The sequence below is a fragment of the Trifolium pratense genome, linkage group LG4, assembly GCF_020283565.1.
Source record: "Trifolium pratense cultivar HEN17-A07 linkage group LG4, ARS_RC_1.1, whole genome shotgun sequence".
NCBI lineage: Eukaryota > Viridiplantae > Streptophyta > Magnoliopsida > Fabales > Fabaceae > Trifolium > Trifolium pratense.
The window spans coordinates 16,593,511-16,608,096 of record NC_060062.1 but is presented as its reverse complement, the minus strand read 5'-3'; the positions used below and the strand labels follow the sequence as shown (position 1 = coordinate 16,608,096).

The following is a 14,586-nucleotide window of genomic DNA, read 5'->3' as shown; positions in this document are numbered from 1 at the left end:
TCTTAAATTTGAAGGAACCAACTGTGATACTAGAATCACTCTTAAAACACAATAATAATACTAATATTAATACTAGTATAAAAAGGTCTAATACTTCCTGTTGTAAAGTAGCAACAACCTTGTGGTTAACAAAGTAAAGATTTGTTCTTCTCTAAACAAATAGAAACAAAGCCTAACGCAACTCTTAAATTACATGACCAAATAGGAAACAAATTAATGTGTCTATACTGTCAAGTTCGTTTATACTAATTTTAACATGACACAATTCTAACAAATCTAATTCATTCATTGTGAGATACAAGACAGACTTATGTTCTATACTAGAAACTTGAGATTTTACATTACCACATATTTTCCAACCGATAGAACAACAAGTAGACATAAGTCGGAGCCCTCACAATTCCTTATAACATTTATACATGGTTATAAACTCTATAAACCAAATGAGTTTCAATTAGAATTAGCTATCAAATTCATGAATATGTCATGTTAGAGAAAAGACATTGTTACTCACTTTTAACTTGATGCACGAATGAAAAGAATTAAAAGGACCAAGGGTACCTAGTAAGTTACATGCAAAATAATTGCAGCTAGGAGCCATTCAAAGGATTCCTTTCATGTATGCGTTTTTTCCTCTGCTGCATTTTCCATTGACCTCATACCCTCTCTTGAAACGGTTACTGCTTTGCGCCGGCACTCTAAAGTGGTGTTATTTTTTTATTAGGGTTATTTCTAAAAAGATTTGTCACTTATATAGCACAGGAAAATAACTGATGCTTCTTAATAGGAACACATGTTTGACTTTTTCTACTACTCTTCCTATTATTATATTTATACTCAAAATACACATTAGTATATAATACATACTAATATGTTCTAGTACCCGATGTGAGACTCAAATATTTTATTTTCAATTCACACATAATGTGCTATTTGTTCCAACATTTTCAAATGTGCTGCGGGTTTGGGTTTGAGTGGAAAAAACCCGAACCCAATGGGTGTGGGCGTGAGTATTGTTTTGCCACCCGAACAGCCTTTGGGTTTGGGTTTGGGTTTGGGTGATGATTTCGGGTATGAGTTTGGTAAGTGTCAAACTCGCACCCATGGGCGCCCGTTGCCATCCCTATCTCTATGCTCTCCCATCTTTATGCTCTCTTCTTCTCTTAACAGCAACATGAGTGTTTCAAAGCACCATGTTTATAATTTTCCATTTAAGTAATTATTTTGCAATCAATTTCTTTTATCATGATAATGATGCTCTTAAGTTCCATATCATTAGTAATAACCTTTGTCCCAACGCAAGGCATCAATGGATACCTTTCACAACAGAAAAAGTAAAATAAAAATCAATGGGTCTAAATGGATGAAAATCTCAATAACAAGCTTGTGTTCTTCCTCAATGACTTGAAAAACTGAGCAACTAAAGATTAAAAAATCTGGGAAGGTCATTCTTTGTTCCATCCATTTTCTCTCTCTCTCTCTCTCTCTCTCTCTCTCTCTCTCTCTCTTTTTTATCGTATTTTTTCCAAATATATTTTACTGATAAAATTCATTTTATGAAAGTTAATTTTGCCTATTTTTCAAACAAAGAAATTTTATTTTGAAATTTCTTATGTTTTTTTCTGTTGAATGATGTTTTGTAGTAAAGATAATGAGGAGCATATTATCTGGTGTATAGAGTACATAACAATATCAAAAAGTCCTCTCAATCCAATGATTCTTACCATTTGTCCATCATGCACCAAAACATGTTTTGGTCCAGTTACGCAAGAAGTAACAATTAGTACCACTTTTTATCACAGCAAAAAATAATAACACTTCTGGTGAATAAACCATGGAATTGACATTCAGTCCACATTTTTTTTTTTACTGAAATGGTTTCATTACATTGAAAGATCATTACAATACAATGGATAACCTTGGCCAGGCACAGAACTAGAACAAGCTCTACCGTGAACATTTCGTGCTACACAAACTAGAGGAAGAGCCACATAATACTACTAAGGTAAGTCAATATTTTGAGCTTATAGCTTATAAATTCATATGATAAAAAAAAGCTCTATTTTGTAATTGAAAAAGAAATTATAGCTTATTTTACATCTTATAGTTTATTTTTCAAACACTATTTTAAGTAGCTTATTCAAGTAGCTAGTTTATTCGCTAGTTCAACCGTTAATTTTACCAAACACTACAAATTCAATTAGCTAGCTTATTCGCTATAAGTTAAAAGCTATCTTATAAGCTAGTCACTACAAGCTCATCCGCTATAACCTAGCTTATCAACTATCCGCTATTTTTTACTGACCAGAGCCTAACTCTAGTGTTTTCTAATTGACTAAGCCAATCAATACAGTCCAATATAACAAAATCTATCTCTACTAACTTGGTAACACCATAGAGCAGAATCACATTCAATTCTCAAGGTAGCCATGTGCTGCTCCTTAGCTCATTGTAAGCACCATTAAAACAAACCCCAGTGCCTCTGCAAAGGTGGGAGACACTTCAATCTTTTCAAGTTTGGTGGCTGCAGTTAACACAACCCCTGCACAACCTCGGGAAATCATTCCCCTGTCAGTGTAACAATTCGTAAAAATCGATCTGCATCAACACTTATCTATCTTGGTCAATCAAGGACCATAGGCATCCTGTTTTGACCCCGGTTACCTTGTGGACACTTCAAGGGCCAAACTTGTTGACACTGTTAAATTCATCTATGAACAAAGACGCAGAGGAACCAAAATTACACGTTGTTGTTGGCTCAGGTTGCCAAAGTGCTTAAACTTAATACTATTTGGACAAGCAATACAGTATTCATTAGCAAACCGATGAAATAGATATCCATAGCATAATTAAATAACAACTCATTTTCCTATTCAAAAAAATAATCACCGAGTATGACATGAACCATACAGATTGATGAACTATATATACCCTAATTAGTTAGAAGAATAGTCAAATTCAAAATGAAATACATTATCAAACTAATTTTACAAAAACGATTGAAGAAAACAAATTAGAACAATCTCTACTTCCTACATTTCTTGCTACACAAACTAGAGCATGAGCAACATCATATCCCCCCTTATAATACTACTAACTAAAGTGTTTTCTAATCGACTAAGCAAATCAAAACAGTCCAATATAAAAAAAAATCAATCTCACCTAACTTAGTAACTCCATAGACTAGAGGAAATTATTGTTATTAAGCACACTAGCACAGATTCAGAATCACATTCAATTCTGATGCTAGCCATGTGCTGCTCCTTAGCTCATTGTAAGCACCACCAAAGCATCTGCAAGGGTGGGAGAGACATCAATCTTTTCAAGTTTGGTGGCCACAGCCAACACAGTCCTAGCACAGTCTCGAACCGAAATCATTCCCCAACAAGTGGAATCATTTGTTAAAGCAGTCAGCATCAACACTTATCTCAGTTAATCCCGTGCCAAGGACCTCCGATTTCGACTCTGGTTGCCTTGTTGACACTTCATCTATGAACGTAGATGCAAATGCAGATGAACCCAAACATGACATTGCCATAGGCTCAGGTTACCAAAGATCTTAAACTATTTGGCACGAAATACAATATTCATTTACAAACCAATGAATAAGATATCCGTGGCGTAACTAAATAACAAGATTATTCTTTTTATTAAAATAAATAATCACCAAAAGTGACATAAATCATACAAATTGATGAACTGACTATACCCTAAGTTAGTAGCAAGACTTGAAATTTCAAAATGACACTATATTATGAAAGTAATTTTACAAAAACAATTGAAGATAGAAAACAAATTCCCCATTGAAACAAATTACACTAATCACATAACATGAACTTAATCTGAATTGGGGCCAAATAGATTCTGAAAATTGTTCACTTCTTTTGATAAGTATGATGATCGGGACCAATATCGCGTGAACCGGTGTTAATATAAGGTCCTCGAAAAGTAGCTTGTGGTGAAAGTGGCTTTGTTGGATCGATAACCGGTTTCTTCGATGAACTAAACAATACAAAAATCATAAAATGCAAATTCTCAACTCAAATTCATCAACAATAAATATAATTGAAATTGAAATTTGGAATGAAATTGAATTGAACTTACGCCATATAGAATGGAAAAGCCATTCCAGCAGAAGCAAAAGCAACTAAACCAGCAGCAACAACTAAATTGCGTGTTCGTGCCATGGATTCAAAATTTGCAAACCCTAAATTGATTTTGTGAGTGTAATTAGAATAATAATTACGAAATCATGAAAATTTAAACATTTGAACAAAATTAATTACCTCTGAATTGGTACAAATCTTTGTGATTTTTATATCATTCTTTCGAAAATGGTTTGTTGCAAAGCTACTACAATAGAAGCTTTCAGCTTTTGTTCTGTTTCTCTCTTTGTTCTTCCGATTGGGAAATTGAAAATGGACCGGGTTGGGTTTTTTGGGTTCGATATCTCATAAACCGATGATTGATGGGTTAATTTAGACCCGGACAATATATTGGAGTTCTATCAGTCTATTTATTTTATTTTTTAAAATAGTCGGTAGAGTTTCATATTTAAACTCTGTTTGGATTGATAAAAATATAACTGAATGAAGTGCATCGGATTAGAGATGAAGTGGAATGAAATAAATCTTCAATTTCATTATTTGGATATTTTAAAAATGAGAGGAACAAAATTGAAGATAAGTGGTGACATGGGATGAAATTCATTCCATTATATTTCATTTCATTATATTTATTTTTCAAATCCAAATAATGAAATATTGTTCTATTCTATTCCATTCATTTCATTTCATCTTATTTCATCAATCCAAACACAGCCTTAAGGTAAATAAATGAAGTGTCAACTGTTTAAACTCTCGTTTTCGCATATATCTACTTATACTTCTACTTCTACTATTAATTAATATTTCTATCAATTTAAGAGTTTTATTTATTTATTTTTTCACCACAAGTATCCGGCCCACCGTCTAATCTGGTTTTAGTCTCTTCCTGATCGCAATTGTGGGAGATCGAACTGTGGACCTCCATAACAAATCTAACGAAAATCACCACGGAACCAACTAACTATTGGTTAAAAGTTTTTTAGTTTGATTGAAGAAAACTCAATTCATATCATTTATTAAATAGTTATAGATACATAGATGAACCAAATCATAAATGTGACGACTAGCTTAGATATGAACACCTTAATCCTCCGAGCCTTGTATGTACGTAGGACACAAATGAGTGACAAACCCTCTATAAGAGTTTTAACTCTGCTGCATACCCAAGTTAGAGACCGAACCCAAGACCTTGATTAAGCTTGAAGAGACCTGTGTCTAAGGGTGCACATTTATCATATTTTACATTCTCGCGCCATATTTTTACTTATCCGCTATTATCATATTTTATTGAATCAGATTCCACTCTAGCAGTTAATTTTGCTTCTCATGGAACTTCTCAACTTCATCCTTACACACTGCTTATTTAACAAATTTGTCATTTTCACCAAGAGGATTGAAATGTCTCTTTTTATGTGCCGGCCAGCTTGCGAAGAGTGGAGCTTCAATCCTCCAATGATACTTTAAAAATTTAAAACAGTTATCCTCCTCAATTCAGTCTTGTGTTAATGGCTGATGTTATTGGTGTTGCTCGTCTGCGAGTTCAGTTTTTTTCCTTCTTGTTTCTATGTTATTTGTTTTATTTTGTACTTCATAAAGGCCTGGATCAAGTCCATATTAGACACCCATTACATTTATTCATTAAAGTAGCTTATTATAATTATGTAGCTGCGTTGTTGCTTATACAATATCCACTATGAGCAAGTAATGGGAAAAATACTAGTACACTATAATAAAAATAATAATACACACTTGAGTTTGTCATAAAAAAAAGAAAGGCCACAGAAATAGAAATAAGATTTTGAAATAAGTTATAAAAGTACAAACATTATACTCCTCGAGATATATAACATTATTATTTTTGTAAAAATATTGAAAAGTACTCACATTGATTATCAATACATCTAGAAAAGTAATATAACTTCTCTGGACAATGATCTTCAGTCTTGCAGGGTGATAAAAATGCTAAAGTAAATGACATATTTATATTAGTTACAACAATAAATAGAAAAAGAGAGATGACCAAAATATAAACAAACATGAGAATTTGGGCCATATATTTTCTCATTTGCATGTAATAAACATAATATTTTTTCATTGCTTTATAAGTAAAAATTTCATGTTTTTTTTTTTAACTTCAATCAAACAGTTTTTAGCACTTAGGAGTTCCAAGAAGCCATTTATTAAATTGAAATTAATTTTAATTGTCTCTAATCAATATGCATGTCTGGTATCCCTTTATTATTAAAGTTAATTACTTTTATTTTTTTTATAAATTAAACTTCATCATATTTTTTGTTATCTTAAAAGTGTTTTATAAAAATAAAAAAATTGCCTTAAAATTGTCTTATTTAGGTTGTACATAAATGTTACATTAATATTTTAAACTAGAATGGTGATTATTTTGAGACAAATAAAAAAATGCAAATGATACAAATTTTATTAGACGGAGGAAGTAACCATTTGTTAAAGATAAGGGCAAAGTCCTAAAAGAAACAAAAAAATAGTAACAAAAAATGAAGAAAAAAAATAGTTGCTAAATAATTCATCAAAGAGGTGATGACACTAAAATTAAATACAGTAGTTTTTAGCACTTAGACTTTGCACTAAACCACTTATAAAATTGAAATTAATGATAAATGTCTTCGATCAATATGTTTCGTGTATTGCTTTAGCTCAATCAATTGATCACTTAACTTTAGATCTCACATAAAAATCTTTCATGATTATCAAAGTTGATTATTTTTTTCTTTTTAATGTCACTATATATTTTTAGTTATGTTTTAACTTTTTGTAATAGATAGGGACAGAAATAATATTCCCTAAATTTATTTTGTTTACCACACTACTACAAAAATGAGTTTTAATAGCTCCCTTTTAATAGCGCTTATTTAAAAAACGCTATTAAAACACAAACTGTAGCCTTTATAATAGCGCTTTTAGGAAAACCGCTATTAAAGCCTTCGACCAATGAACTCTATAATATCCCTTTGTAGAGAAACCGCTATTAAAACCCGAAACGCATAGCATTATAATAACGCTTTTAAAAAAATGCTATTAAAGCTTATAACCTGCGCTGAAAAATTAATAAAAAAGTGTGGTGGGTGGGTGTCGAACCCATGACCCCTTGAACCCTTTTTTTTTTTGTTTTAAAAAATATTAAAAATTAAAACAGAAATTATAGAAAAACAAAATCAAAACTGAGATCAAAACTTCAGCGCACTAAAATCAATTCTTCCACAAAAATCTTGAGCACACGATCTCATCTATAAACCCTAATATCCAAAGGTAACAAAATCATCTTCTTCAATCGAATTCCTTCAAACCCTAAGAATCGAACTCATCTTCCTGCAATCGAATTCTGCAATCGAATCCCTAACCCATAACCCATAAATTATCTTCTCTCCACCATATACGCATCAATTAATCTTTCACAATTCGTACTCGTTTGTCACCGTGCTCGTCACAACGTTCGCGTTGCGCTGTCACAACTCAAACCATCGTTATTAAGGTATGCTTACATTTTAGATGTCTGAGAAAATTTAATTTGCAAAATTGATTCAAGTTAGAAGACATTGTTTTTGTTGGCTGGCTATTTAACTATGACTTTTTCAACTAATATTATATTGGGTGCAATTTTTCTCCCAATTTTGTATCTATCATGTTCTGTTTGTGTTGGGTTCTTGTTTTTGGTGTATCTTAGATTGGTTGGTTTAGGTGTTTTTGTGTTATTTAGCTGCTATATGGAATAGATTTATGTGCTATTTGGCTGGTTGTTTAGGCGTGTTGTGTGTAATTAGGCGATATAATGTTCAAGAATTAACAAGGTTCTAAAACAAAGAGAGATTTGGCAGAGAAGCATGTCGAGGCCATCACCGTAGTAGCACGACAGATTGAGGTTGGAGAAGCTATTGAAAAGGTAACGGAGGAAACAAACTGTTGGATTACATATAGTGAGTAAGAATTGAAGACAATTGGTGATGGATAGAAATTGTTGTTTGTGAAGAAGAAGATTTGAGAGAGTTTATTGTTCTCTTCCTTCTCATTGTGAATACATGAATGAGATGAGTGCCGTCAGCGGTTGTTGTCAAAGCAGGGGTTAAGTACTTACTTAGGTTCACAATCTTTAATAGTATGTGCCCCTGTATTTTTTTCACTTGTTGGTAGAGTTTAGAATTGTTGGTTCAGTGTGTGTGTTTTGTGTGTGATTATTCATTATTTTTGTGGATCCTAGTATTATACTTAGTTTCTTATTCATGGATTTTACAATCTTTTCGATTTCGTGTTAATTATACCAAGTGATTACTGCAAACTTATAAATGGTATTATTTGGAAAAGGTAATTTCTTATTCGTTTGGTAATTTTGATGGATAAGATAGAAACTTGTGACAATAGGCTGAGTCCACCCTTTGAGTTCCCAATCACATCTAGCCCCTCGTTGCAAAAATAATGATAAATAGTTAACTATATGGCTTGGTGTTACTTAAAATTTAGAGTAAAACTAAAATATCTTATCTAAGTTTTTGTTTTGTGGTAAGCAACTGATAACGATGGGTTTAAATTTTTGGCCGTCCTTGAATTTTGCACTGTTCAATAGTAAAAGGGAATTTGTGATTTATCGAAGCTGTTTCTCATTCTTTTGTGTGGTAGAAGCAAAAATATTGTTATATGTCCTATACTTGTCTCATAGACAAAATGAAGTGTGAGAAAGATGAAAGCGAGAGTGTGACAGAAGAGAGAGTGGAAGACATATACCTTTAATTTCCAATTTGGCACACTATAAGGTTTTGTGTTCATGGTTGAGATGTTATGAACTGATTTTTCCTACAAATCTAATTTGGTAATTAGTAAGTAAAGCCATGTAAATGATTTCAAGATAGTTTTGCAGGTTTTGCTTTCTTAGGTGTGGTTTTGTGCATTCATTTTTCAATATGGTACATAACTTATCAACACTGCACATCAAGAGTACTACTAGTACAACTATGTGAGGTGACTCATTATACATAATCTCAAGGTAATTTCAATTTTTCTCTGTAATTTAATTTATTGATTTTTTTGACAAACTGTAATTTAATTTTTAAGATTCAACTTTTTGGGTTTTTTTTTTTTGTTTTGTTTTTTGTAATGGGTTTGTGTAGGAAGAGGGTTTATTGAAGGACCTCAATTCACAAGAAGGTGACAATGAAGATGTAAAGAGTTACGGTCAGACTTTATAATATGCAGATATTTATAATTATAATTTATAAGTTATCATTAAGGGTTAATTTGTTTGGCAGGGTGGAGGGTAGGATTGAATTTTTCTGCTTTAGGCTGCTCATACATATTAGAGCATAACTTTGGCTTAATTTAATTTATTTGAGATCATTTGGCAAATGTAAAGTACTTTTCTAAAATCTTTTTTGGGAGCTCGAGATTCATTGAGTTTCTCACTTAGAGATGTTTCTGACATTATTTATTGATCACACTTTAATCAGAACAGATGGATTATTCATCGCTTGTACTTTGTTTATTTGATATTTTAGGTGTTGGGGACTTTCATCACTGAATGGGATGAGTGAAAGGCTAATTGTGATATACTGCTTTCAACAAAGGAGTCTGCACGAATGTATGTAGAATGTCTGGCAGAGCTTGCTGTTCATTTAGGCTTCGATGGGTGGCTAGTATATATTTCGTCATCTCTGTGCTTATAAAGTTTCTATTCTTATCTATTTGAAATTTCTATTAATAATCTGTGTATCATTTTCATTGTGGCAGGCTTTAAGAATAGAGCCATAAGATACATGTGTTAAAAGATTGACTAGTTCTATATCACAATATATGGTTTGGTACTTCTTTCTACAATTGATATCTTTTGTACATATGCTCCAGGTCTTGATCTGTCATTCCAGTGGAATAATTGATTAAATTAATAAGAAATTATTAAGTGTAATTATTACTTGTTTTGATCATTTTGGTTTTGTAGATTTGGCTCCAAAGCATATGAATCTTTTGAGTATATTGTTTCAAAAGTGCCCAGTCTAAGGCTTCATGAGCAATCAACGTACACCCAACAAAATGGAGTTCAAGCCAGGTATATGTATTTCCTTTCTAATTTTTGTCCGCATTTCATTAATTTTAGTTTAAACTTTGAACAATTGAAATATATTTTTGAGCAAAAAAGAAAACAATGAATAGGTGTTTATGTATGTCCTACGATGTTTTCTCTCTAGGCCTCTCATGTATCTTTTATACCCCCAAATATTCCAATTTTGCCCTTGCTAAAAACTTCGGTTCGCAAAAACCGAAGTTTTTTCTAGTTCAAATTCAGGGAAAATTCGGTTAACAGAAACCAATTTTTTTTTCAAGGCCAAAAAAATTCGGTTCGTAGCAACCGAAGTTTTTATTGAAGGGCAAAAAAGTAAAATCCAGGAGGGAAGAACCATGGGGGCCTAAAGAGAAAACATTATGTCCTACTGGTGTTTGCTTATTTCTGGTTTTTAACATGTTCAAAATCTGCCTCTGCTGCCTTGTTTCTAGTTTTTTAGTTGACAGTTTTTGCCCTCGACGTTGGATCGCTTATAAGTTGCCTGTCTTGGTGTTTTCTGGTGGTGTTGCGGCTGCTTTTGTCCTCTTGCTATGTGCAGCGACATTGCATTTTTGCTGCTAGTTTTTTATTTTTATTTTGTTGTAATGTCCTATATTGTTTATGAGATTTGTAACTAGTTTTTGGATCAATATATGTTTTGGCCATTTAGTCTTTTATGATTCTAGTGTTATAGTCCGGTCAATATGGAGTTTTTGTTTGTATATGTTTTGGCCACTTAGTCTTATGTGATTCTAGTGTCAATATTAGTGACTAGATTGTGTTGTAACAAATGGATTGTGACTATGTATTTGATTATGATTAATGAAAATCAAAGGTATTTATTTTTTAAATTCCAGAGAATGTCGAAAGCAAAAAAAAATAAAAAATGATGACATACGATAGTGCTTTTTGCACAGACGCTATTAAAAGTTTACCCAGATTATTTTTTAAAAAAGGACATATAATAGCGCATTTGTGACATGGGCGCTCTTAAATATGTACCTATGACAGCGTTTATAGAACAAAGCGCTATTAAAGCTCCGTTTCAAAAGATATCATGGGCAGTGTTAAACAGCATACTATAGCGCGTTTTACTAAAAGCGCTGTTAAAAATGCACATTTGATAGCATTTTAAAACGCTATTGTAAGCATCCAGACTTATAATAGCGGTATCAGTAATAGCGCTTTAAAACGCTATTAAAAGTCAAAACAAGTGCTATTAAAGGGGCTTTTTTGTAGTAGTGCCACTTTGTTTTGTTTTTAAGAAATTTGGATTTGGATAAAAAACCTTTCTCTCTTCTCTCTCATATCCCAAACCTAAACCACAACCCACCACCTCTTTTTTCTCTCTTCTTCTCCTTCAAAATACAAAAGCTACCGTCACGATGTAGCCGTAAGTAAGGGTGGTGCATTGCAATATCCACTGTTGCGACACCGCCATAACCCCTTTTGGGGTTGTCAGAGCAGCTTCCGACATCTCTCCTGCTGCCTCTTCGTGTTGCTTACTTTAAACCCTACATCGAATTCGTTTAAATCTGAAGATTGCGTTCGATCCCCACTCATTATAAACAAAAAAAAAAAACAATTTTTTTTTACTCTAACGTTCAATAAGAATGATTTAATTAATCTTTTATGTTATATACATTTGAAGTTACATCCATATGATAATATTAATTACTCAAGGTTAATAGTATATGCTTCTATAGACACCGTAAGAGTTGCAATAGTAATAACATGCCTATAACTGTAAGATAAAAGTTGACACTCCCCCCATTCTTCAAGTTCCACTTCCAGACTAGTTTTAACAAGCAAGGTTGATTCATTTCCTCCAAACTTTTTTGGCAGAGATACCTTGTCCCAATTAACTGCATGAAAATGTTTTCTTGTGTCACTATCACCCCAAATGAAGGTTGTCTGCACCTTTTGAATTTCATTTAAACGGTCCTTAGGCATAATTAAAACACGTCATAATTTATATGTACCGTAGAATTTTCCAATTAGAATAGCTTCGCCTTCAATCACGGATTTGGCCAAAGTAACCCTTCCCACAAAGGAAAGATGATTACCTTTTCAAGACTCCAACTTATTACTATAACTTGATCAATCAAATCAAATATTGAAAATCTTTTCGTCTAGGTGCTTTTCCCGTGAGTGGTATACTAAGGGAATAAATTCTCTCAAGTGTGATTTACACTTGAGAGAATAAAGTGTAATATAACATTATCTAAATTCATTTTCTATATAAATTTTTATATGTTTCTCTCTCTTGATCAATGGTAACAAACCACACTTTATTCTCTCAAGTGTAAATTACAATTGAGAGAATTCATTCCCGTATACCAAAATATCTTCCTAACTTCTTAGTCTCATTAAACCCAGACATGTTAACTAGCATCCTTCTTGTGTCTCTAGCTAGTAACATTGTTTGAGAGAATAAAATACTAGTTTTGACAATGACATCCTCATTATTTGCATTTTTTTTGCACAAAGGAAAAGACAAAGTAATTATAAATTCAAACACAGAAATGAGAAAATCAGAGTTCGAACCCCGATCATAACATATGACCTAACAGTTTCGGCATTTTTTGCCAATTGCGCGATGACTTGTGGGCTAATTTCCATTTAAAATTATTTTAATCGCGAGTTTAATATCTATTAATGTAGTTATATTGCAAGGCATTTTTTGGTTAGACATATGACCAACGATTTAGATAGGGGATGAATTAGTTTTTCAAAAAATGAGTTACGATACAGAGGTGCCTCTAGATCGAAACGTATTAGAATTTTAGAGGCCTATACTCAACCACAAAAGCTAGCTTGAGAGTTGAGGTTTGCACTACACTTATAAAGGCTATCTTTACCATATCTCTAGCCAATGTGGGACTTCTAACACACCCCCTCACGTCCAGAACTGAACAAGCTGGAACGTGAAATCAACAACAACGGGTGGCCCAAATATGGGAGGTCTCCACAACAAACAACAAATGGATCTAGGATAGGCTCTGATACCATATTAGAATTTTAGAGGCCTATACTCAACCACAAAAGCTAGCTTGAGAGTTGAGGTTTGCACTAAAATTAGGTTTTCGCAAGGAGACATTTTTCGTATTTCTGATATTCAGGAAGAACTTTATAAATTTCGTCAAGGTACTCTTGATATTTCTGATTACTTTACTCAATTGAAGGTTTTATGGGATGAATTGGAAAATTATAGACCCATTCCTCACTGTAAGTGTTCAATTGCCTGTACTTGTGGAGCAATTGATTCAATCAACATTTATCGTCAACAAGATTATGTCATTAGATTTCTTAAGGGATTAAATGACAGGTTTTCTCATACCAAATCTCAAATAATGTTGATGAATCCTTTACCTGACATAGATACTGTTTTCTCTATGTTAATTCAACAAGAGAGGGAAATTGGGAATTCTGTGATTGATTCCATTGTCAATGATGCTCCTGATAGGAATTCTTCTAATGTTCTTTTGGCCAATTCTTATTATGGTAAATACAATTCCAAAGGTAAAGGCCAAAATTCTGGTTCAAAAGGCGGTAATCGTTTTTGTACATATTGCAAAGGCACAAATCACATAGTTGAAAATTGTTGGATTAAACATGGTTATCCTATTGGCTATAAGGGTAAAGGAAAGAATTTGTCTCAATCAACACAAGTAAACAGTGTTGCAGCACCCAATGCCGTGGTTCCTAAGTCTTCTCTACAGTTAGATTCTACTACATCATCTACAAAACCACTTTTTGGCTTCACTCAAGAGCAATATCATGGCATCCTTGGTCTTTTCCAACAATTACAATCTCAACCTTCACCTTCTTCTAACTCTGTTTCAACCTCCCCTCTTGTATTCAATTCCCAGTCTTCTAATGGTAATGGTAAGTGTTCTAATCTTTGGGTTTTAGACACCGGTGCCACTGATCATTTCACTTTTGATCTTAGTTGTTTTAGCACATATCAGAACATCATTCCTATGCCTGTTTCTTTACCAAATGGAACACAAATATTAGCTTCCATAGCAGGCACAGTCATTCTTTCACCTTTTCTTACATTACTTAATGTTCTCTATATACCATCTTTTCATGTGAACTTAATTTCTGTTAGTAAGATAGCTACTACGAATAACTGTGTTGTGAATTTCACATCTCATTCCTGTGAAATTTTGCAGAATTGTACCAAGGCAGTGATTGGTATAGCTAGGCTTCAAAGAGGATTATATGTCATAAGTCATGAAGATCCAACTAGTTCTAATGTTCCTGTTTGTAATTCTACTTCTAGTGATTCTTTTCTTTTATGGCATTTAAGATTAGGTCACATTTCAGATAGTGGTTTACAAGTTATTTCTAAAAATTTCCCTTTTGTACCAAGTAAGAATAATATGCCACCTTGTGATGCTTGTCATTTTGCCA

At 32.9% G+C, this 14,586-nt stretch overlaps 1 protein-coding gene and 1 long non-coding RNA gene across 8 annotated transcripts; one reads left to right on the top strand and one right to left on the bottom strand.

The window, feature by feature from the left end:
• Positions 1–3,734: 3,734 nt before the first annotated feature.
• LOC123919882 lies at positions 3,735–4,478 on the bottom strand. The gene is made up of 3 exons (XM_045971900.1): positions 4,287–4,478; positions 4,105–4,207; positions 3,735–4,002 (listed from the first exon to the last, which is right to left on the bottom strand). Exons 2-3 carry the CDS (start codon positions 4,185–4,187, stop codon positions 3,876–3,878), a joined length of 210 nt encoding a protein of 69 aa, XP_045827856.1. The 5' UTR covers positions 4,188–4,207; positions 4,287–4,478; the 3' UTR covers positions 3,735–3,875.
• Positions 4,479–7,341: 2,863 nt separating this feature from the next.
• On the top strand, positions 7,342–11,026 carry LOC123919880. 7 transcript variants are annotated; one of them, XR_006813348.1, is made up of 6 exons: positions 7,342–7,614; positions 8,992–9,117; positions 9,242–9,305; positions 9,626–9,708; positions 9,858–10,173; positions 10,620–11,024. It is a non-coding gene; the product is annotated as an uncharacterized LOC123919880 (long non-coding RNA). The 7 variants fall into 7 exon arrangements; XR_006813347.1 differs by having other exon boundaries at positions 9,626–9,763; XR_006813351.1 differs by having other exon boundaries at positions 9,626–9,971; positions 10,066–10,173.
• Positions 11,027–14,586: the final 3,560 nt, after the last annotated feature.